This window comes from Lissotriton vulgaris, chromosome 7 (genome assembly GCF_964263255.1).
Source record: "Lissotriton vulgaris chromosome 7, aLisVul1.2, whole genome shotgun sequence".
NCBI classification, from domain to species: Eukaryota; Metazoa; Chordata; class Amphibia; order Caudata; family Salamandridae; genus Lissotriton; species Lissotriton vulgaris.
In genome coordinates, this window is record NC_141695.1 from 1,544,363,008 (window position 1) to 1,544,387,571 (window position 24,564).

The 24,564-nt window shown below is 44.6% G+C and overlaps 1 protein-coding gene across 1 annotated transcript in view; it reads right to left on the reverse strand.

Annotated features, from left to right (window-relative positions):
• Positions 1–487: 487 nt before the first annotated feature.
• The window catches only part of LOC147705973 (protein-glutamine gamma-glutamyltransferase E-like), a 307,618-nt gene continuing 283,541 nt past the window's right edge, over positions 488–24,564 (reverse strand). The window contains exons 12-13 of the mRNA XM_086932430.1: positions 10,865–10,998; positions 488–2,808 (exon numbers count right to left, since the gene is read on the reverse strand). Coding sequence (XP_086788556.1) covers positions 2,628–2,808; positions 10,865–10,998 — 315 coding nt within the window. The 3' untranslated portion in view covers positions 488–2,627. The remainder of the gene's footprint in view (positions 2,809–10,864; positions 10,999–24,564) is intronic.

The following is a 24,564-nucleotide window of genomic DNA, read 5'->3' on the forward strand; positions in this document are numbered from 1 at the left end:
CTGAGCTGGGATGGGGCAGTGAGATAAATAACGGTGATGGATCAAGCCCTGATCTTTGGACTGGGTAAGAGTGGTCTGCTCAATTCAGACACTCTGTTCATCACCACCCCCTTTTGTAAATCGATTTTGGCCACTATAGGTGTGGCAGGGTATACTCAGACATGAGTCCCTTTCTCACTGCTCCATCAGGATTCAAGCAAGCCGGGCCGAAGAAGGCTGAAATGCCAGAAACCGGTCCCCGGTAGCTTGTCTCCTTTCTGGTAAAGAATTGGCTTGGTAGTTTAGTCTGCCCTGTTCCCATGATGCACTGGGCCAGGGACAGACTGATTTGCATATAGCCAGGTTCTGAGCTGGGATGGGGCAGTGAGATAAATAACGGTGATGGATCAAGCCCTGATCTTTGGACTGGGTAAGAGTGGTCTGCTCAATTCAGACACTCTGTTCATCACCACCCCCTTTTGTAAATCAACTTAGGTTGTGCCCAGCTTTTACACAAGAAAGCTACAACAATGAATATTGATCATACTTTCTACTATTAACTCATACTAAATAGATAGATACACCCCTAGCAGTAAAGCTTTTCCTGTTTTCTACATAACAACTTGCTATAGTACATAAAATAACACTCAAAATAGGTTTTAGAAAATTGGTGGAGGAGGACAAATGTACAGAGATAGGTTTCACTTTTGACTGCCCTCAAACAGTTCTTCCTCACATAAAAAGAATCCCCAAATCAGTGACCTACCACCTATTCCACCCCAAAAACCCTACAAAAAAGACTTCCCCCTAGATCACATACAGGATTGCTAAACAATTTGTCTTTCTCACTTTGACTCTACAATTGCAATCCTGGCAGGTATCACGCACTTCACGATGGACCCCATCAAAACAGGGCTTCATTCGACTTCTCCTCTACTGGCCTCTGCAGGCAAAGTTGATCATTTCAAAACACAGAAATGTGTCTACCCTCTGAAAATGTTCAAGTGGGTCAGTTAGAGTCCAATCATGTAAAAAAGGCAGTAATCAGCTCGCTGTCACCAAAAATGAACACCTCACATAATCAGAGTCCCACCAAGTTTTAGTAAAATATACACATAATTTTATTCAATTTTTTTAAATGGAAATATATCATTTCATAGGGAACAAGGTACCTACACATGGATGATGCGGTACTATAATTCAAGAAATTACATACACCCCAAACCGCAAACACTAACAAAACCTGGGTTTCTATTGGAATTATATAACACATATTAGCAAGCCCGTTTTAGCGTCAGTTTCCTGCTGCTAAAACGGCAATAACTTTAACGAGGTTCTTGCTAATAAGCCCCATTGTTTCTTTCTCTTCAAAGTGACCCCTTGAATAGCACTAATCTCACAACCCTCTCAAACTCTTAGTACGGGCAATAATATCTGGAACATTGAAATAATAATTTCCAGGACTTCAAAGCCACAAATAGGTGTTTATGGGTTATGGGCCTCCTCCTGCTGATCAGCTTACTAAAATCCATTTTTAATTCCAGGCCTTTTTCACTAGCTAATTATCATCATTCTAAAATTGAGATGAAACTACCAAGGGCCTGATTACGAGTTTGGCTGTGCTGCACCGGGTCCACCTGCCACCGCACTCCCAAACCCATGGTCGGGCCGCCCGGCGGATCATTCGTATTTCTTGTGTCTGGCAGGGTTTTGTTTGATGTTCCCACAGCGGGTCCCTGAAAATTGGCACAACAATTGGAAAACCCAAATTTGTTCATGCACAGCATGGGCTGAAAAGTCCATGCCATGCAGGAACTGGGGTGCATGCACACAGGGTGGCACATGTTGTTTCCCCCTGCATGCACCACATGGCACAGAGGATCAAGGGGGCCCTGTAGGGCCTCCTTAGTTTTTTCTCTGCCACGGTTTTCATTACGGAAAAACCGCCATGAAAACCGTAGCTGGGAGGAAACTCATAATATGCTTGGCGGGACCCGCGGTCCCTCCAATCATATTGTCACCTACTGACCGCAGCAACACTGCCAGGGAATGGCGTTTGGTCGCAAGATTGGTACTCAGGCCCCAAATGCTTCTAGAAACCAATTTTCATGTACTTGTACAGATATACTTATTTTGTTAATATTGCATTGATTTGATCGGAAGAAACACTAACATATTACACATCAGAGCAGGGTATCACATGTTTTAATGCAAGTTGAGAGAAGCTAGATTAACAGATGGTTAGAGATTCCACTGTTCTTGTTCAATTAATGTGTGACTGGCCCACAGGTGCGGGGCTTTTTATAGGGGCTTGAAAAAGAGAGTTACTTGTGGCAAGAATGCAAAGGTCATAGGGCAACAATAGGTTTGGGAAAATATGTCTGGAAGAAAATATTATTTTAAATCTTGGTTCCATGTTTGAAATGTTGGTCTCACGTCACTGTTTTTACAGCTTGCGGGAGCCTTAGCGACTGCCGGTAATGTAATGCCAGGAATCATAAGGTCCAAGGAGGTACCTGAGCTGAGAACGCACCATGGTTGTTTTTTCCCAGTTTCGAGGCTGCCTACTGAACTTGACTTCAACATTTTTAAGATTAGAAAAGATAAGAATGATGTATTATGGCCTGCAATGCAAGATACTATCATTTTTACAAACTACCTTTTGTTAAACTGGAAATATTATCTTCAACTACAACAACTTCAACAAACGTTTTTACATTACAAAACTTGTTACAAGAGAAGTTGACTGCAAGCTGCTTGTTGCCCATGGCAATGGGGCTGATGTCAAATGGAATTATGATGGTCTCCTTTGGCTTTATTGAAATTACTCTGAAATGATAAAAGAAAGTAACAGTTAGTGCACTTAATCTGCCAAATGGAGTCACTGCAGTAGAGAAACTCACTAAGAACCCCCCAGTAAAGGCTCCACATTTTACTTGTAAAACTAAGAGCCTGAATACAAGTTTAGCAGTTCTCCCACAGAGAGACATGGCAGCGCTCCACGGGAGGACCACCAACTCGCAAATGGCCCTTAAGTGTTCTTATAATTTGGGTTTCCTTGTGCATCCATTTTGTCCATGTTAATTTCCTGTGTGCACTATTGATTTTTGCATAGCATGACAAAAGTACACAGTTATACTAAGTGTGGCCCTTGGTTCATTCACTAACACACGCCAGCTATTGGCATCACAAAAAGAGAAACTGTGAACCTTATATACAAGCCCCTTGTGCCACTGGTGCATCACTTTTTCCCATATTAAAAGTGAAGAATTGGCAAGCAAGCAGTTTGTAAATAATCCCCTATGAATGCAACTGTGTGGCGTGGCATGGCATGTGGTAATGTCAACCAATCTCCCTTTGTCAGCTCCACTGCAGCTTGACCGGGTTCTGCCATGGTTAAGAGTTGTAAAATAGTCTTGCAGAATTGTATGGGCCGATTCACAGAACTAACTTAAGACAAAATCCTAAACGTACTACCATTTTGGTATTCAAAGAAGGCACTTACTCGTTTTGGTATTCACAGAAGGCACTTACTCATTTTGGTATTCACAGAATGAGTAAATGGTAGTAAGTTTAGGATTTTCTCTTAAGTTAGTTCTGTGAATCAGGCCCGTAGTGTTTGCTTACTACAGGAGTTACTAGGTGCAGGTGACAGCAAGCAATCTTGTGTGTATGTGTGAACTTGCCTATCTTATGTGCGTTTTTACTTGTATCGGTCTCTGTGAGTCTTTCTATGCAGTGTGTGTCTGAGCATGGGTGTACATCCAAGTGAATAGGTCTGTGTCTGTATTTCTAGTATATCTTTGCATTCATATTTCTGTTTTTTGTGTGTTTATAGTCATGTGTCTGTATGTGTGTGAGAGTGCCTAGGGATTTGCAGAACATCCTATGCCTCTGGAGTCGACTTTTGGCATCTGGAGGCCATTCCTGCCTACTTTAGACTTGGTAGGAATGCCTCTCATATGACGTGCATCACTTACATAGAGAGCATGGCATATGCTGAGTACTCTAGGAATAAATGATGTCCACTCCTGGCACCTGGTTGAGATGGCGAGCATCTCTTGAACATTCCTACAATCTAACGACCATTCTTGACATAATGTGAACATCACTAGTTTGTTCTGGCCATCTCTTAGATATATGGACTTCACTGGAAAACAGTAGCCATCTAATGGATATTTCAGCCATCTGATGTAGGGACAAGATAATGCGGGGCAATGCACTGACATGTGAGGATGAAGTTGCTCCTTGCATATGATGGTGTTAATTATGTCAATTCTTATGTACGCGAGTCAGCTGGATATGAGAGTTCTTGATTAAAATATAATAGGAGCTTTTGGGGGCAGACGACAAGGATGTCTGTACTCTGGGAGATTTTGGGTGTGGTGCAATACACTGACTCCAGGCAGATTAGGCCATAGGTTGTAGGGTGGGTGGTGGGAACATATATGTTTGGACTACCAGCCACCATGTTATTAGTTATCAACATGATGGCTGGTAGAGTTGGCAGGGTTATATTTAGTTCTACCCGCCACTCCCCCTGTTTTGATTAGGAAGGGTGTAAACTCCAGGGTAATCGTTGTTGGATCTGGTGCATAGTGGGATAGTTGGCAGGCTGCTGATATTGTGTTAGACAGTGGTAGGAGGAAAGCTCAGATGGTTTTATGGTTGTTGGGATGGGTGAGCTATTTTAAAAAAAGGTTGAAGGGGAGAGAAAGTGTGCAATTACAGAAAGCAGGTAGTTAAGAGGCTAAAGTTTAAGAACAAAGATATTTAGTTAGTTTATGATGTAGAAGACAGCGAGAGAGGTAGTTAAGGAAGTGTGGGGGACATTTAGGATTGGGGGTATGACAAACATTAGTTGTTATGCATGTATAGTGAGGCAAATAGTTTTGTAAGGTAATTGGCCTAGGTTATATTTATTTTGTGCAACAAAGAGTCATTTTCCAAACAAGAATGTCAGTGTTCTGTGCTGTCCCCTCTCGCTTAATATTATATTTGCAGCCAGACATATTTTATGCAGTAGAACAATAATGGACACAATTATTTTATTGTCAGAAAAGGTGAATGCTTATGGAAATAATTTTTTTGCTAATAATGAAAAGTTACATTTGGGTGCAAACAGGTGTATATTGTTAGCAAACAAACAACGTATTTGATGGCATATGAGTCCATTACAAGGAAATAGTTGGAGTAAAAAGATTATTTACAAAAAAATAAAACAATGGTAATTGACAATAAAATTAATGTATTTCCAAAAAATAGCAGATAGAATGAAGAAAAAAATAGCTTTTACTAAAATTGAAAAGCTGGTCTTGAAATTCAAAACAATGTGTCTTTCACAAAGAAATACAAGCTGATGTTTATGTAGAATTGCAGTTTCTGCAAAAATAAACTAAAAGTGATAATGTAAAGCAAAGGTAATGAGATTCCATACAACTGTAGAAGAAGTTCGGGGAGCAAATTTACTAAAACATACAAATGTGCATTTTCAAAGCATAATACACTTTTGTTTTTCACGAACAGACAAATTGTATAAACTAGAAACGTTACAAACAGGGCCGAACTGGGAACCAAAACCAGCCCTGGAAAAGTGCTCGGCCAGCCCCCAGGAGATTGGGGGTGCAGTTGAGCTGTCTGCCAGGGCCAGTTTTGGACGATTTTGTTACAGGGGAAGATATTACCGCTATGCTGCACAAACGGCCCTATAACAAAAATGGACCCCCAGGGGCCCAAAACTGGCCCCTACCCTGGCGGTCACTGGGGAGATGCCTGGTGCCCGCTACGGCCAGTCCGGCCCTGGTTACAAACACATAGTTTATTATCAGGAAATGGCAAGATGTAAGCTTATGGAAACGAAACACTGGTACTTGATGATAAAATTCATGTATTTCCAGACAATTGCTGACATGTAAAGAAAAAGTTGTTTTTACTAAAAATTGAAGAGCTACTATTTAAAGGCAAAATAATGCATTTTCCACAACAAATACAGCTCATGCTTTGGCAGAATTAAAAAAAGTTTACACAAAAAAAAAACTGAGACTTAAAAATTGTATTTAGGGCAGAATATGTATTTTCAAACCATAATACACTTTCGTCTCTCAGATAATTAGCTAATTAACTATAAATGACTAACTGATATTTGGGGACAACATCAGAAATGTACATAAAATGGCACAGCTATGAAAACGGCACCTATGAGATTAGCTTAGGTTTAGTGATAGAATCACTGGCTAAAGGCTTAGATTATGACTTCTCTATATATTCTCATCTTCCTGTCATGTCCCTTCCAAATATATTTTCTTTCACTGTAAGAGCGATAACCTAATTTAAAGCCACAAAACGGGAAGTTGAAAAGTAAGAAGGTAGATACTTACTTAATATATGTTGAAAATTGGAAGAAAACCATGCACATGACTTTGTCAATTTACCTACCAAGATTATATCAATTGTTTGTAAATTCTATCCGATGTTTGGTCAATTCCTGAAATAATTGAGTTATTGCTGTAAGAGGTTTATGTTGTTTAGGGGTGCAGGGCTGCTACTGTGAAGATGCTTAGAACTTTCCACGTGTTGCTCATGGTAAAGGTCTTTTTCAACCTCTTTAAAGCAGCTTCTAGGCTGGCTGGTGTCTGTGAAGATGGCTTGGATGTTAAGCCTAGGCTCCAGTAAGACAATTCCGGTGATGAGGAGCCTATAATTCCTGAAAGAACTCACTTGCAATGGGAGCACCCATGTGAGATGTCCCTTGCAAACGTTAGATCAAGCAACATAAGGGCACGGGGTCCTTCAGGCCTGTGCTGCGGAAATTGGATAGCTTTGTGAGGGCCTTAACCAAATCATTATGGGCCAGATGTAGGTAAAATAGATTTACCGATTTTTAATTACCGAATTTTACCGATTCAGTAATTAAAAAACGGTAAATCTAAGGGGTGGATATGTAGGTATTCCAGATGTGCTGGAATACCGATTCGGAAGAATTCGGTATTTACCAATTCGGTAATACCGAATCGGTAATGCCCATTCATTCCTATGGGCTTTGAAGCCCATAGGAATGAATGGGCATTACCGATTTGAAAAATCGGTAAATACCGATTTTCACAAGGGTGCAGGGGTTGTCACTTTGACACCCTCTGGCACCCCAAAACAGGCTTGGGTGCCATGTGGCAGGCATACATGCCCTAAGGGCAGGTCTGCCTGTCACATGGCATAGGTGTGCATGCACACATGTGCATGCACACCGGAATCGGTATTTTACCATCAAATTGGATTTGATGGTAAAATACCGATTCGGTAAGGCCTCTGGGACTTTGAAGAGTCCCACCTACATCTGGGTGCCTCAGAATCGGTAAAATTACCGAATTTTCATTTTACCGAATCGGTAAAATTACCGAATCGGTAATTTTACTGATTCGGTAAAATAATGCCCCCTACATACCTTTCACCCATTTACCGATCGGTAACGGCCAAAATCGGCCGTTACCGCTCGGTAAATGGCCTCAAACGGCCACCTACATCTGGCCCTATATATTTAAATATTACCCTGCAAATTGAAAGTTTATTTGTCAACTTGCTGCGTCAAAGTTATGATTCTTTCTAAAAGCCCCAGGAAAGGGTGCAATGATGAGACTTCCTTCCATCCCCTGCAATTTATAAGAAAATGAAATAGTGAATAGTTAGCAACTTCTCCAGTGTTCGCAAACCACTGGAAGGTTACTGACTACCAATGTCAGGAAGGAAAGGTTTATGCAGTTAGAGCTTCCATGAGCAGAAGTTTCCATCTTATGAATTGCGGCTTTGGTAATTGGCCAGAAAGAGGTCACGTGGACTGCTGCATGAGGACCTCTTTGGAAACAGCCCCTTTACTTTGACATAGTGGCTATACCTGTATACCTACAGCAATGCATTCACAGCGGATCACAAGGAATTGTCTGGGATTTATGTGAACCGTTCTGCCCCGCCTCTTTGCTCCGAGCATGACTGATACATCCAGCACAGCAAAAACAATTGACCAAGTTGCATGCAGCTGCTGTGCAAACACAGTGCTGTGATACAGTGTGTTCAATAATGACTACAAGATCATTCCAACAATGAGGCAAAGATGTGCTCCTTCACATAAATATATGCTCAAAAGTTCTTGAATTTCTTGTGGGGAGCTATTCAACAAGAGTGAAATTCACAGAGTCAACTATTTTGTGAGAAGCTGTAGCTTCTAAGAATGATGTGTGATAATATTTTTCACAAGCAGGAGACTGTGATCATTCAAATTTAAGGAAGCCAAGGCATTCACCACGACCGAATATTTGGAGTTAAAAAAGATGGTTTAGGGTACCAGAGGAAACACTTGTGCTTCGGAGTTGTAAGCTTCAACTGGGTTGGTTTAAAGGAAAGATTTACACTTTGGAATGAGGTGCATTGTGGATACTGATGACTTCAGGAAACAACTAACTTAATAATAATATTAATATCTATTCCTTTTCACAAGCTAGTATTTTGAATTTTATGTTTTGAAAACATATTTTGGTGCACATCACTTTTTATTATGCCAAATTCTTTTGGGCCGACACGAACATGTAAAGTGCAGTCAGCACAACGTACCTGAAGGCTTGTCAATTTTTTTCATTTGATAACTTGATTTCGGTCCTTGACCATAAAAGTTTCTGCCAACCCAAGCTCTCAAGATGAAATACACTTTCACTATGTTAATGTGTAGGAGGAACACTTAAATTAAATTTTCTTTCTATTGATTCTCTACATCAAATATGATCTATATTTGAGAAAATAGGAGGAATAAATCTAAACTTTCAATCCTTGGTCACAGAACAGTTCATGACTCAAGGCGAAGTTAACCTTGGAAGATGGAGCAAGCAAATGTACCTTTAACAGGAGAGCTGGACGACAAAGTCCAAGGACGCCTTCACGTCACACTGGGAGAGTCCATTTTGTGGCTCTCAGCAAACGAGGCAAAGTAGCAGTTTCTGCATTCTCAAGGCTAGCCTTTATGGAGGTTGTACAAGAGCATTTCATAGGCACAGAAATGTTAAATATTAATAATGGAAACAATCACTGTAATTGTAGGAGAGTTGACCTCAATTTAGAAGCCAGGGTGGTGAAAAGTCACAAATTGTCAGATCAATGCCATTGAGCTGCCTGGCAAGAAGGCAGTACAAAAATAAAATGGGGAATGAATCACTCGACCTGAGTAACCAGGGATAGCAACTTTGTAATTAGAGGCCCTCGATCTCGTTTAGTAAGGTCGTGAGGCGGTATATCTTGGTTCTCCGCCAAAATCTAGAAACGTGTAAGCGTCATCATTGGGCTCCCTTTTTGTAGTTCGCTTACCTCCACCAGGAGGAATACCACTGGTTATTGCAGTAGTGATTAGGGACATAGTGAAGGTTCTCAAGTGAGGTGAAGTTTGTTTAAAAGGCTTGTATGTCCTTGACAAAAAGAGAAGAAGGCAGTACAGCCACACACTTTACTCTCTCAAATACAACAGACAGGCCCAGCCCAACTGAGTGTAGGGGCATCAACGTGAAATTCCTAAAATAATGCTCAGTGACTCTTGAGCAATGTCTAACAGTGTGGAGAGAGGCAGGGTCCAACACTTAAGATGGCAGGAAACCCCATTTCTTTGTTGCCCACCTCCTTTTTTTAGAGGTCACCAAGTGAAGACTATTCCTCCAAAGATGCATGTGTGGGGGGACAGCAGGGGGTGCCTGAGCTGTTTTACCTGTCAGCCTACACCAGATAACCTCCAATCATTTTTTTGAAGCAGTAAGACACAAGGAAGTCTTCTACATTCCCCCAAAACTATGGGCCTGATTTAGATTTTGGCAGATGGTTTACTCTGTTGTAACGGTGATCGATATCCTGTCCGCCGAAATATAAATCCCATAGGACATAATGTTTTTTATATTTACGCAAGCGGGATGTCCATCACCATTGTGAGTAAACCATCCGCCAAAATCAAAATCAGGTCCTATAGCTTGAAATGGTAACATTATTACTCCCTTTTCAAGAGTTTTTCAAGGGATGAGATGCTGGAAATTGGCAAGCTAAACTCAACAGATGTTGGAAGTAGGATCTATTTCCACATACATATAATCCAGCTGCCAGGTGGCAGTAGCCTCCTCCCATCAACTTCAGATTTGGACAGGTAGTTGGAACTGTTGCCGCCAAGACCTGAAACACCCTCCCCACCCACCTACGGCAGACCCAAGACCTGCTGACCTTCAGAAGACTCCTCAAGACCTGACTTTTCGAGCAGTAGCGGCCTTCCCCAACCTCCAGCGCCTTGAGACCCTCACGGGTGATTAGTGCGCTTTATAAATGCTATGATTGATTGATTTATTGATTGATTGATTGCCAAGGCTAGCTCAATACATACACTTAGTCTAGAAATCACCAGATTGGCAAAATACGAAGTCAGTAAAGGAGGTATTTAAAGGCCAATGTCTGTTTTTGAGGATCATATCACTGTTTAGTTTAAAGTTACTTTGAAAGCTTATTTCCAGGACATTTTTCTGACGGAAAGGTAAAACGGAAAGGTTATTTTGTAAATACAGTTTTGTAAACACTTTGTGCGTTTGATGCTACTATGGAACCCAATAAAATGTTATTGCAAGTTCAAGATTTGTCCATAAATGAGACGTTTTTGCTTAACCTGGATTATGAGCTGTGCAATGTCAACTGCACCTCACCTCACACACTTAAACAGTAAAATCCTAGTGGAAAACATCTAATGCCTGGAGTGTTAAAAATAGAAATTCCTGTAGAACTTTGAGTGCTATCACCTATTTCAGAACACCAAGGTCTTGTTATTGCCATTTGCTAAAATACAGGCAGAACATCCTACATCATGAACAAGTCATTGTCTACTTACATTATCTCTAGTACTGCGTTTATCAAGGAGGCACCCACAATAGTCAGTTTGCCATCTGTTAATTCCTCTGAGAGAGGGTTGGAAAATGTGACGCTTCCTTTACCAGGCTTGTTCACAACAACTGGACCAAGCACCTGCACGACAAGATAAAGTGATTTAGCAAAAAGCAAAAAATGTAGAGGCCAGGTAGGGAGAAAAGTTGACAGAAACATTATGTGACAAGCAAAGAGGAAGGCATAAGTGAAGGAGAGGGTAATGAAATGTGGAAAGATTTAGGTAGAGCTATTGGTAAGTGAGCAGGATAAGGGGCTACAGAATCTGGGTGAGACTGCAGCATTGAGAGAAGAGAAGATGAGATTCATTAAGAAATAAATGCACAGAAATTTGTCAGGCTGACAGTGAGAGTGGGAAGAAAAAATCTGGTGGTGACAGGAAGATATCAAATTCATGGGTTTTGACAATACTTATTTTCTCTTCAACATCATATGAGATTTGTTAATTGTGTACGGCCATATTGCGTTGAAAGCACATGATCTCATCTGATTTCAGAATTTAGAATAACATCATGGTCACTGTACTTAAAAAACCAAGGGCTACTGATTAATTTAAATATGCCAATGAAGACTCTCCTTAAATTTGATAACACTGCTTTAAGAAAAAGTAGACCATTTAAAAAAAAGAATAATGTTGTTAAAATACAGACGTTCCAGTCTGAATATTAATACCTCTCTAAGACTTGCAAAGGATTGGTGAACAAAGGAACACAACACTTTGAGACTGGGAAAAAATGCTAGTTGAATCAAACATCCCAATAGGTAAAGAGTGAAAGGAACAACCAAACAAAACATTTCATAATTTAAAAAGGATTGGCCAAGTTTTCATTTAATGGACCTTTGCTTTGAGAGAAGTTTCAAGATTTTCACAACGAACTTATATTTGTTACGGACGTAAACGAGTATACTTTTTTGTGTCATTCACTGTGAGATGTCACCTTAAGATTGCACAACAACAGTGGAGGGGATCATTGAAGATAGGTCTAGCCTTCACTTCTCATTCCCATGTACATATGCTTAGTCTGTAAAATACCGAACAGGAATCCCACATTTTATGAAGCGAATAGGGATGTATGAGTTGAATATATGTGCATTAAGTGTCTCTGGTGCCCATTCACCATGCTCGGACCAATAAAGAAAAGGATTTAAACAATATTGTGTGAATAATCTTTAACACTTTAAGGCCCAAAATAGGAATAAGGGGGTGTTAGGCTCTAAAATTACATAATTATAACAGGCAGTGGTATTATGGATAATTTACAGACGGTGGAGCAACAGTCTTGGGGAGAATAATTTCTACAAGTCTCTAGTTTAACATAGCCACATTAAAATAATTCCACAATATAAAGAGAAAAGCATGACTTGTGACCAATGTGCTTCTGGCAGATGGCACATTGATTTCAAGAAACATTAAGGGGGTGGAGGAATGCTCTTTTCTACAGTTAATGTGGTTTTGTGTGCTGTAGTTTGATTGAAATTACAGTCTCCTTCCTTGAGCACCATTAAAAACGCCCAAAATGCTTCATCTCTCAATTTTTAAACATCATTTACATAGAGGTTTCAGGCTATTCACCTGCTTATCTGCCAGAAGATTTTGTGGATTTTGTTGAACACTTACATTGATCATAAAATCAGGATCACCTCTGAGTCTCTGTTCAGTACCAGGCTACATAACACCAGCAGGGGGTCACTTCCCTTCTTTAAAAAAACGTCCAGCACTTGATCGTAACTAGACAAGCAATATCTGGCAAACTTTATTTTTAGCAGTGGAATTTTAAGATCCTTCTTTCCAGGAAATCATCCAACTCCAGTGTACCAGTGAATCAGGGTTGAGAATGAGTCTGTACAATGTGTGATGGGAGATGAATGCCACCAATGTTAAAAGTCCAGTCATCACAATGCCAAGAATCTAGGGTCTCAGAGACTTGCAGTGTAAGCAGTCCAGAGGAAAAGAGACAGTATTAATCTATTTGGACTGCCTAACTTCCCGTAAGTTTCTCTGTAGGGCTGGGACTGGTCAAGGTGCATGGGAAAGCATGCCTGTTTATCTGTTGGCTGTCACCTACAGACACCTGGCAAACATCTACTTACCTCCTTTTGTAGTCCGCCCTGGACATGGTGCTCCTCCTGTTTTCATTGTGGAATATTATTTCACATTGTGGCAGAACATGACCAACATTTGGAGGCATCAATCTGCATTTGCTGGGCATCTCTTCCGTTGAATTGCATACATATGCATGTGTGTTAAGGTATTTTCCCCTGGGGCAGTAGCCTATATGAGTGCTTCATATAACTGATATGTTGGTGTTTGGATGTTTGGTGGATTTCTTTCCCAGAACATATGTAAAACTGATGCAAAACCATTTCACTTTGAGTTGGGGACAATTGTATATCCGCTATTTTATGAGTCTTAAAAGCCTTTTGTTTTAGCCAATATATTTGGTAAAGTGCACTGTAAAACGTGCAGTGCCATCTTTTCCACAATATTTTTCAGGGTCAACCTCCCAAAACCCTTAGGGAAGGGTTGAATAGCAGAGCAATTGTTTTGCCCACTCACTTGATGCAATTTTAAGTCTGTATTGGAAATGTTTATACCATATCTGTTATATACGGCACCGCGATATCGAAGAAACCAACTCGCAGTTTATCGTCAGCATCCATAACGTTTACATCCTCATTAAATGAGTCATGTTAACGGCACCTTCCGTGTATTAACAGCAATGACGGACTCGCAATAAACCAACTAGTTTCGTTTCAAGTGGCGGCCATATTAAAGCAATAATAGTGCAACCCAATGGTGTTCGATGAACAGGCCAACGTAAACTACTTTCAACAAAGATTTTATTTTACTAGTTCCCTAGTAACAACATTGTCACTAACTGTACCAACCGTCATATTGTGCATCGCACAGGATATACACAAATCGCAATGCTATTTATGTCTGACAGGATCCCTATCCAGGCCTTGGATTGGCCACAACGTGACCATATTCATCTAACAATCTCTTCACATGTGAAATTTTACTCTCCTTTGGGGTGGAGCAGATATGGAGGACATGTTCTGCCACACCCAAAAGATGGAAGCAACTAAGATGCCATGAAGTTCAGCTCATGGCGTAAGGCACATCACTGTTAGACCTCCTCCCAAAATCTGTGTTTAAGCTACCATAGATGAGTTAGGAGCAGACGACTGAGTGTATCTGCATTGCTCCATTAACACCAGGGATATTTGTATTGTCAAGCAAAAAAATACAAACGTAGTGGGAAGCTATGTGTCATAGTATAAAGCATTCTGCCCATCGTCTGCCTAATTTTAGCTAACCTGTGGGACCGGATCACTTAAGTTACTATACGATGTACCCTCCAGAGAGTACTGGGAACGCACCCTAGACTCAAGTGATGATTTGTATGTCAAGGGAAAAAAGGAAACAGTGTAGTGTCTGTTTTTCTGATAATAGGTTCGTCCCTCTCAGGGCCTTTAACCACCATCTGTATTTCAGTTATGCCAAGGCAGTTGATTCATGGTATTACATTGTGATCAAATAATATTATGAAAGGCGCACACCTTAATCCCCTTTTTAAACAAAAAACTTTATAAACCTCTCCCTTAAACATTTTTTTCTCTGTAATCATATTGTAGAGTGCTATTCAGGATTAGAGAGCTGCCTATCCCCCTATTATGTGACTGCCAAAGTATTTCAGGTCAATATTTACCTGAGAAACCTGTGTGGACTGCGTTGTTTGTTTAACATACAGAATAGCTACAAAGTCAACCGGAATCTCAAATAATCGTCCCCAATCATCATAGATTAAGACCAAAAAAATCTTAGCACGAACATTTTTCACGAATTACTCATGTATATGTATTTAGGTTACTTTCCACGAATTCACACAATCAAATTTACATTTCAGGCATCAAATTCACATGTAAATGTAACTTCAAAACATTCTCTGAGAACATAATAAGTGGTTGTTTGCTCATCTGTGTAATCCACATCCGGGTTCGTTTGCTGCCCTATGCATTTTGGGACACTCACAGTCCCTTCTTCAAGGGCCACTGCATTAAAACATAAAACATAAACCCTAACACTCCCAATAACTCATCAAATAATCTTTCCCTTGTCTTAATGCCCAAGTGGACAAGCATACAACAGCTGTTACACAAACGTTTATGCGAAATTACCCAATCATCTACATGCCTCATGCATACGAAGTGTGAGACCTGTGTGCTGAAGTAGCAGCTGTTATTGCACCAAAATAGTGAAAAAGACCAAAATAGTCAAAAACACTGTAATGGTCCTTCTATCGCCGCCATACTATGCCAATGAACTCCAGAATATGCCAACGAACTAAGTATTTGAGCTTATATAGCGCACAGCTACCCGCAGTGGGTTTCCCGACGCTTGCTTAGGGAACCCGTCCTGGTATTCCCCTGTGAAATAACCCCGGCAGGGTATCCACAAGGTGAAAGCCAGGCATCCCGCCGCGAGGGGCCGTTGTAGAGATTAAGCAAGCTATTGCCCAGAGTCGCAGAGTGTGAACCCGTGAGTCGAGAAGGCACTGGAGCGAGAATTATCGAGTCCGTGGAATTTTTAGCCCAAGACCCGCCGAGGCTGGGAATTGAACCGTGGTCCAGGGCCGATCTCAGCTTCCGGGTCTGCTGCCTCTAACCCCTGAGCCACACTTCTCCACATGATATACTATACTATGATATACTTACACTGTATGCCAAACTGAACAAATGTAACCATCCCTCAATGTGCCACTCATCCAAATATGTCATAGTTAATATCTTCATTAATGGATTATTATCCTATGTTGCTACTTCCATATACTACTGTAAACTAGAAAAACAAAAACTGTTATAAATATGCCTGTGCCAAAACAGAAACTCAACGCGTTGTTGTTCAATTTATAATCGCCACGTGCCTGCGTACCTGTTATATGTGGCACCGCAATATCGAAGAAACCAACTTGCAGTTTATCGTCAGCATCCATAACGTTTACAACCTCATTAAATGTGTCATGTTAACAACATCTTCCGTGTATTAACAGCAATGACATACTCGTAATAAACCAACTAGTTTAGTTTCAAATGGCGGCCATCTTAAAGTAATAATAGTGCAACCCAATGGTGTTCAATGAACAGGCCAACGTAAACTACTTTCAACTAAGATTTTGTTTTACTAGTTCCCTAGTAACAACGTTGTCACTAACTGTACCAACCATCATATTGTGCACCGCACATGATGTACACAAATCGCAATTATGTCTGACAGTCAGGTAAATGGCAAAGAAGGACTCATAATTGACCAAAAAGTTTAAATTCAAATGACAGCCATCTTATCTTATCATATCTTCTTAAGTGGAATTTTTTTTTTTTTTTTTTTGAATTTTTAAAACCTTTATTATAAAAGAGCACACAGCTATTCAGCCTAACATCCCGGAGGCAAGGCAGCATAGAACCAGGAGGAGAAAAGTGCAAGGTGATTCACATCAAAGCATTGTAGGTTGTTTTTTATTTTTTTAAGAAAGAGAACTAAACCAAGAAAAGAAACGCCCAGAGGCGCGTGAGAGTGGCAATGGAATCCTCAGAGTCGTCAGGGAGTCGGCAGAAGGCAGAGGAGGACAGGTAGAGAATCGATAAAGGAGGATAAATGATAGGATGGAAGGGGGGAGGAGGAAAAAGCAGGAGAAGTACAAACAGCATAAAACAGTTGGCGTCACAGGTTACGGTGATAAGTGTTCGTCCAGAGGGACAGGTTCCGGCGGCAGGCACACATCGCCCCTGTATGCATTCCATGCCCCCCACACTTTATTCCATGTCTGGGGCCTCCCTCTGGCTACATAGACCGTCTTTTCTCGGAACATGCACCAATCCATGTTGGCTTTCCATTGTACCACCAGGGGGGCTGCAGCAGCACCCCACTTTTGAGCAATATCTCGCTTGGCAACCATATTGCCCAGGGTCACCCAACGAGTCTGCGTCGTGTTGTGGTCAGACGGTTCCCAAACGTTGAGGAGACACCTCCGAGCCTCTGCAGCCAACACCACCCCAGTCACCTCCCCCATAATCCGGTGCACTCTCGCCCAGTAGGGGGCAATGACGGGGCATTCCCACAGAATGTGTAAAAAGGTTGCGAGAGCACCACAACCTCGACGACAAAGTCCGTCGGGCGAGAATCCCATATGCAAGAGTCGAGGGCCGGTGACATACACCCAGTGCAGGATCTTGAATTGCACCAGTCGGAGACGGGAGGAGATAGCGACCTCCTTAGGGGAGGACACTGCACTCTGCCAATCCTCATCGTCAAGTTCCAGGCCGTCTGCCACCCATTGGTCTCGCAACCCTAGGAGGAGATCAGTGTGAACATTAATCAGTTTTTTATAGGACAGGGAAATAGCACTGTCAGGTATATGGCCATCCAGTATCCTGTCCTCTAAGGGGGAGCTTTCGGGGATCTCTCCCTCCGTCGGCCTGGCAGAGAGCAACACGTGTCTCAGCTGGGCGTAGCGGAAAAACTCCGAATCGCCCAAACGGTATTCGGCCTGCAGCTGAGGAAAGGTCTTGACTTCGCCCTTAATAACCATATCGTCCACCCTGGAGATGCCTATGAGGTCCCATTTGTCGAAGCCCTTGGTGTGCCACAGCCTGCCCAAGATATCAGAGTCATACAGTGGGGTAAACCTGGTCAGTCTGCCCTGCCAGCCCTGTGCTTTAGTGATCGTCCGCCAAATGTGAACCGCTGCCTTGGTCGGGCCTGACAGCCGCCGATCGAAGGACCTTGAATACAGGGCCCGATAGTAGTTGCCACCTGTCTATTGCGTAGCCGGGACTATCAATAGGGCCATAAAAGCCGTGATTGAGAGCAGTGAGCTGAGAGGACCAGTAGTACCGACGCACATCCGGCAGGGCTATGCCTCCATCGTACCACGGTAACGTAAGCTTCTGGATGGCGACGCGGGGTCGACCATCCCAAAGCAAGGCCCGTTGCAAACTCTCAATCTCCCGAAAATAGCGGGCCGGAACCGGGTCCTGAGTGTTCTGTAAGGCATACAGGAACCTGGGCAAAGACATCATTTTGAACAATGCTGCCCGGCCTAGGAGAGAGAGCGGGAGTCTGCGCCAGCTATCCACGTCTCTCCGCAGCCGCTGGAGAGGGGGGAGCAGGTTGTGGTCGTATCGCGCTTTAGGACTACCGGAAATGTATATCCCCAAGTACTTAAAGCCCTGTCCGGCCATCTGGATATTGCAGCCTCTGGGGAGGCGCGGTGTGTCCCCTTTTAGAATGTAAAGAGAAGACTTGGCCCAGTTGATGACCAGGCCAGAGTGACGTCCAAAAAGCCTGAGTACGTCGCAGGCCACAATGAGTGGCTTGCAGGGGGAAGTGAGGTAGAGCAGAATATCATCTGCGTACAGGGAAACTCTATCTTCAAAGCCCGGGGCCCAGGTAATGCCATGTAAGTCTGGGTGTGTACGCAGCATGGCCGCAAGCGGCTCGAGAGCCAGGACAAACAGGAGAGGTGACAGGGGGCAACCCTGCCTGGTACCTCGGTGAAGGGCAAAGGACGCCGACACGCGGCCATTGACTGTGACATTAGCCAACGGACAAGCGTAAAGGAGTTTCACCCAACTCACAAACACCGGTCCAAACCCAAGCTTCGCCAGCACAGCCCAGAGGTAACTCCACTCAAGAGAGTCAAAAGCCATAGTGGCGTCAAGAGAAGCAAGCACCGCCGGTTCCTCGAGGGTGTGGGCTCTGGCCATAACACCATGGAGCCGACGCAGGTTAAGGGCAGTGTTTCGGCGGGGAATGAAGCCCGACTGGTCCGGGTGCACCAACTCACCAATGACTCCAACCAGTCGAGTAGCAAGCAGTTTGGCTAGGATCTTAGGCTCCACATTGAGGAGAGAGATAGGGCGATAGGATCGGCACACGTCCCTTGGTTTTCCCTCTTTGTGAATAACCACAATGGTGGCCAGCCTCTGGTCCAGGGGGAGCAGGCCCTCATCCAATGCCTTCAAAAACATAGTCCGCAGGTACGGGGATACCACATCCGGTCGAATTTTATATAACTCGACCGGAATACCATTGGGACCAGTCGCTTTACCCGACCTTAGTGCACGGATCGCTAAGGCGATCTCGTCAGCGGATATGTCTCGATCTAAGTCGGCACGGTCCTCTTCGGAAAGACAGGGAAGGTCAATCATCGAGAGGAACGCCGCCGAGTCAGCCTCGGAGCGGTCTGAGTTGGAAGTGTAGACACCCCGGAAGTAATCAGCAAAGGACTTGGCAACAGCACTTGGGTCCGTGACGGTAACCCCGTCTTCGCCCAAGATCTCAGGCACAACGCGGCTAGCCATCTCGCGCCTGTCCAGCCAAGCCAGCAGTTTCCCAGCTTTGTCGCCAACGTTGTAGATACAACCCTGCTGTTCCTTGGCCAGGGTAAGGGCAGCATTCGTGGCGAGATCATGGTATTCCGTCTGTTTAAGGGAAAGGGCATGCAAAAGAGAGGGGTCGGGCTCAGGCCCCAATCGGGACTCGAGGCGCAAGACCTCTTCTTCAATACACGTGAGTCGGCATCTCTGACTCTTCTGGCCTCTGCTTTGAGAGCAAGATCCTCCCCCCTTAACACAGTCTTAAATGCCTCCCACAAGGTAACAGCCGAGCCAACCGAGCCCACATTCTCCGAGAAGTAGAAGTCGATGGCCTTAGCAAGGAGGGTACGAGTTTTGAGATTGCGGGAAATACCATGGGTTAACCGCCACGGGCCGGTCAGACAGGACGACGTTAAAATCAAACGAGACCCACAACGGGGAGTGATCGGAAATGCCCCGTGCCAAAAAACGGGCCTCAGACACGGCAGGCGCATGTGCAGCTAAGGTAAAGACGTAGTCTATACGAGAAAGACTACCATGGGCACTCGAAAGGAAGGAGAAATGGCGGAGCGCGGGATGCAGAAGTCGCCAGCTGTCCACTAAACCCATGGAGTCAAGAAAGGAAGGCAGCCACAGTTGGGAACTGCGGAGATCTCTCGGCGGATGGCGGTCCAGGGAGCCAGAGCAGACTGAGTTAAAGTCACCCCCCATTATCAATAGACCATCAGGCAAGGAAAAAATGGCGCCACCAAGGTCTTGGAAAGTACCAGATTGTAGGCCTGGGGGAACATAAACCGAAAGTAGCGCGAGGGAACACCCTTCCCATCTCCCCGCCACTGCAGCGAAGCGTCCCCTCTCATCAATCACAGTGACGTCTATCTCAAGGGGAAGGGACGCACGCACCAGGATTCCCGCCCCCCGGGAGCCCGAAGAGAACCCAGAGTGGGCCACCATCTTGTAGCCCTTACGGTTAAGAGCTTTGCACGAGTTTCCAATCAAATGCGTCTCTTGTAAGAGCACAACATCGGGCATATGTCTCTTAAGCAGTTGAATCACCACCCCTCTCTTAACACGGTCACCCAACCCATTAACATTCCAACTGATAACTTTTAATTTCCTACCCCCCATCGTCCCGTAGTCCGCCCCACCCAACCCCAGCCAACCCAAACAGCAAGTGAAAAACAGCAGTAAACATGACCCATTGCCTAGAGGAAAGAAGAGAGAAAGAACGAACAAACAAAGAAACTTGCGTAATTGCACCCCCCACCCTGCACCCCTGCATCAGACTAAAAAGCCCCCCCAACCAGCAGTGTGCCTGTTGCCCCATAAACTACTCTACAAAAAGTCCCAGAGGAGTAAGGAATCTCCACGAACACCTCCCGCCACCCTCCATGTAGCGACAGGAAAGTCAACAGGGTCACTTAAGAACAGTACCGACAGTCTCATGAAGCGGGGTCACCAAACGCCGAAGTTACACAGTAGAGCCAAGTCTCATAGATCCGAGCCACCAGCCGCACCTCCATCTTGTTCATCTTGAGCGTCCCGACGCGGCGACAAAGTGTCCAACCATTCACTCACATTCTCGGTGAAGTCAAAGAACAGGGCATGGCCCTCATGCTCAATCCGGAGTTTGGCAGGGAACATCATAGAGTACTTATATCCCATGTCTCGCAATCGCCGTTTTACACCCGCGTAGCTCTGACGCTGTCGCTGAACAGCCCTAGTAAAGTCCGGATAGAAATGTATTTCAGCGTTCTGGTACTTAAGCGGCCCATGCCGTCTGGACGCCTGTAGGACCGCATCTCGGTCTCGGAAGTTGAGAAGCCGCGCCACGATGGGTCTAGGCGCCACGCCCGCCTTCGGCGGGCCACCCGGCACCCGGTGGGCACGCTCCACAGAGAAAAAGTTACTAAGACCAGACGGTGCCAAATGGGTCTTTATCAGGTCCTCCACAAAGAGGTCCGTCGCCGCTTCCTCTGAACCCTCTGGAACACCGACAATGCGGACGTTCTGCCGCCTGGCGCGTCCCTCAAAGTCCTCCAGCCGCCTTGAGAAGTGGTCCGTAGTCGTCCGCAGGTTCCGGACCTCGGTTTGCAGGTCCGAGACGTCGGCTGTTAGGCTGGAGGTCTTAATGTCTAGTGTCTTCACTCGATCATTAGTCTTGCCCAAGTCGGCTCTGATGAGAGTCAGATCAACAGCCATAGTGTCCACCTGGTGGGTCAAGATCTCATGTTGTTGCTGCATGTCGGCCCGAAAACTGGTAATGGGCCCCATAATGTCGCTTAGGGTAGGCTCGGAGCCGTCAGGCGAGCCCATAGATGGAAGGCTTTTAGCAGAAGACCCCGTGGCAGGCGGTGTCTTCGGCTGGACATACCGCTCAATCCTATTCTGTTGCGTCTGTGCTTTTCCGCGAACGCCTTTGTTCGACGTCTTGTCGGGGTCCCCTCTGCCCGCCATGATGGTTCCGATGAGGACAAAGAGCTGCACCAGCCAAGCCTGAGCCCAGCGAGCCAGGGAGAAAATCCGAGCTAGACAGGCAGACCAGGCCGATGGAAGTGAGCACTGTAGACACTAGCACTCCGCCAGTAGGGACAGCAGCCAGTCACTACGCAGTCCAATCGTGCAGAGTGGCGGAGACCGGAGAGACAATGGCACAGCCCTGGCACGGAGTTCAACTCGAAGTAGCTTAGCGTAGGAACCACCGATTCGAAGGCGGAAGGGAGCTCCCGCCTCAGTAGACCACCAGCAATAAGAATCCACCCGCGTGGATCAGGATTTCAGACAGGATATATGAGGAGGATCGGAAGGTCTGCGGAGCTCCGAGCTTACGGGGCCATCTTGGTTGCCCGCGAAGCTCCTCCCCTTAAGTGGAATTTGTTAAGCGCACTGACACCATAAGTTTCCTGGCGCTGAAAGAAAGAGTACAGAGATTGCAGGGGCAGAGTTAACCAGATTGGGTGAAGAGCCGAGTTTTCAAAAGTTTCCTAAAATTCAATAAGGAGCCGCTAGATTTAACTGAAAGAGGAAAAGAATTCCAGAGTTTAGGGGCCAGATAAGCAAACCTGCGGCCGCCAAACTTATTAAGTTTTACTTTAGGGGCAACCAGTAGGTGAAGATGCGCTGAGCGAAGATTGCGCGCCGGGAGGTGCTGCGTGATCAGGGTTTTAAGGAAATCCTCCGGACTGGTGCAGTGGAGGGCTTTAAAGGTCATGCCGCCAATCTTAAAAGCCGCCCTTTCCACGACTGGTAACCAGTGGAGTTTTTGCAGTAGTGGTTTCGCAGATTCCCACTTTGGGGTTTTGTGGATGAGTCTGGCAGCCTGATTCTGTACAATTTGGAGACGGTGGTGCAGTGACTGGGGAAGACCATAGTAGAGGGAATTCGTAAAGTCGAGGCGGGATAGCACTAGGGAGATCACGACCTGGACTAATGCCGCGTGTGGGAGTAGATGGGCTATTCTGCGGATTTTTCGCAATTGGAACACGCAGGAGGAGATCACAGCACCTACTTGGGCCTTGAGGGAGAGCTCTACATCGAAGATGACCCCCAAGCTCTTGACCGTGCTTGCTGGGGCGGGATGGGAGCCCAGGTCCGTGGGCCAAAATTGAGGGCCCCAGAATGCTGGGCTATTACCAGGAAGGATAAGTTCAGTTTTCCCTGGATTTAATTTCAGTTGGTTGTGATTCATCCACAGTTGTATATGGGTCATGGCTGCTTGAAAGCTTGTGGCGGCATCAGGAGATTCAAGGGGGAAGATAATCTGCAGATCGTCCGCATAATTGAATACTGTGATGTCCCAGTTTTTGAGCGAGTGAATCAGTGGCCGGAGATATAAATTGAATAAAAGGGGGGAAAGGGAGGAGCCCTGAGGGACTCCACAGGTTGTAGATGCCCTGGCTGCCGTGAAAGGGCCCAAACAAACAGCTTGTGTTCTGCCGACGAGAAAAGACTCAATCCAGTTGAAGGCAGGACCTTGAATGCCGGCCTGTCCGACACGGTGGAGAAGGATGTGATGGCCCACCGTGTCGAAGGCGGCCGACAGATCTAGTAGCACGAGGGCCTGGGGAGACCCGTTGTCAGCATTCCCCCTCAAGGCGTCCAATACTGGCAAGATAACTGCCTCGGTGGAATGGGCCGGCCTAAAGCCGGCTTGGTTAGGTTCAAGATACCCAGAATTCTCAATGAAATTTGAGAGACAACGGGTAACATGAGCCTCGAGGAGTTTTGACAGTTAGGGCAAGAGGGAGATGGGACGGTAATTGGAGGAATCAGCGGGGTCCGCACCTGGTTTCTTCAGCAGGGCCAAGAGAGTGGCCTCCTTGAAGAAGCTGGGGACCGTGCTGGTGCTGAGGGAGGAGTTCATCAGGGGCAGTATGCAATCCGGTAGTGTAAGGCAGATGTCCCGAACAACCCAATATTATTTGAAAACCCAAAAAACTCACACAACTTTCCAAGAACTTCTCATTTTACTGGTTCCCTGGTAACATCAACATCATTGAACATACCTAACGTCAAGTAGTATGCCACATGTTATGTTCATGAATCTGAATCCTATCACTATCTGACAATCAGTGTGCTCTTCACCTCATACATCAAATCCAAGTAAATTTCCTAAAAGGTTTTGATTAAAATCAAGTCCACAGCAGTTAGTTATGGAGCATGCAAATGCAAACATCATTCTCTTAATTGCATTAATCCCACATGATTGTTTTGCATGTACAACTTCAATTTCATGATTACAATAATGATACATTGTATATACATCTCTATACTTAAAACATTGTCTGTTGCATGCCTCTCTAAGTCCATGTCCCATCTAGTAGCCTGAGACATAATGTGAAATGTATTATTTCGTATGTCAGTGGTTTAAGGTTCTGAAAAATCTATGCTTAGACTAGAAGTATGTCAAAAAACCAATATGAAAAAATGCGACCTATAGAAAACAACTCATGTCAAGTTTACCCTTCCAACCCAAATGAGTCATGCTGTTAAAGTTCTTTACCCAAATGACTTTTCTTTGTGATAGAATCTTCTTAGCGCCATCTAAGGGGGAAACGTAAGGCTGGACCACATTCTTGTAAATATGGTGCAGCCTTGTGTTTGTGAAGGGGCGGAGCGTGCCTTTAAGCCCAGGAGGCTAAAGATACACTACCTACTACAGGATATGTACAATAGAAGTGGCCACCAGAGTGCAAGGCTGTCTGTGTACAGGGGAGGATTGGTTATGTGTAGGAAGGTGTCCCTTCCTACACATAAACCATGCTAAAA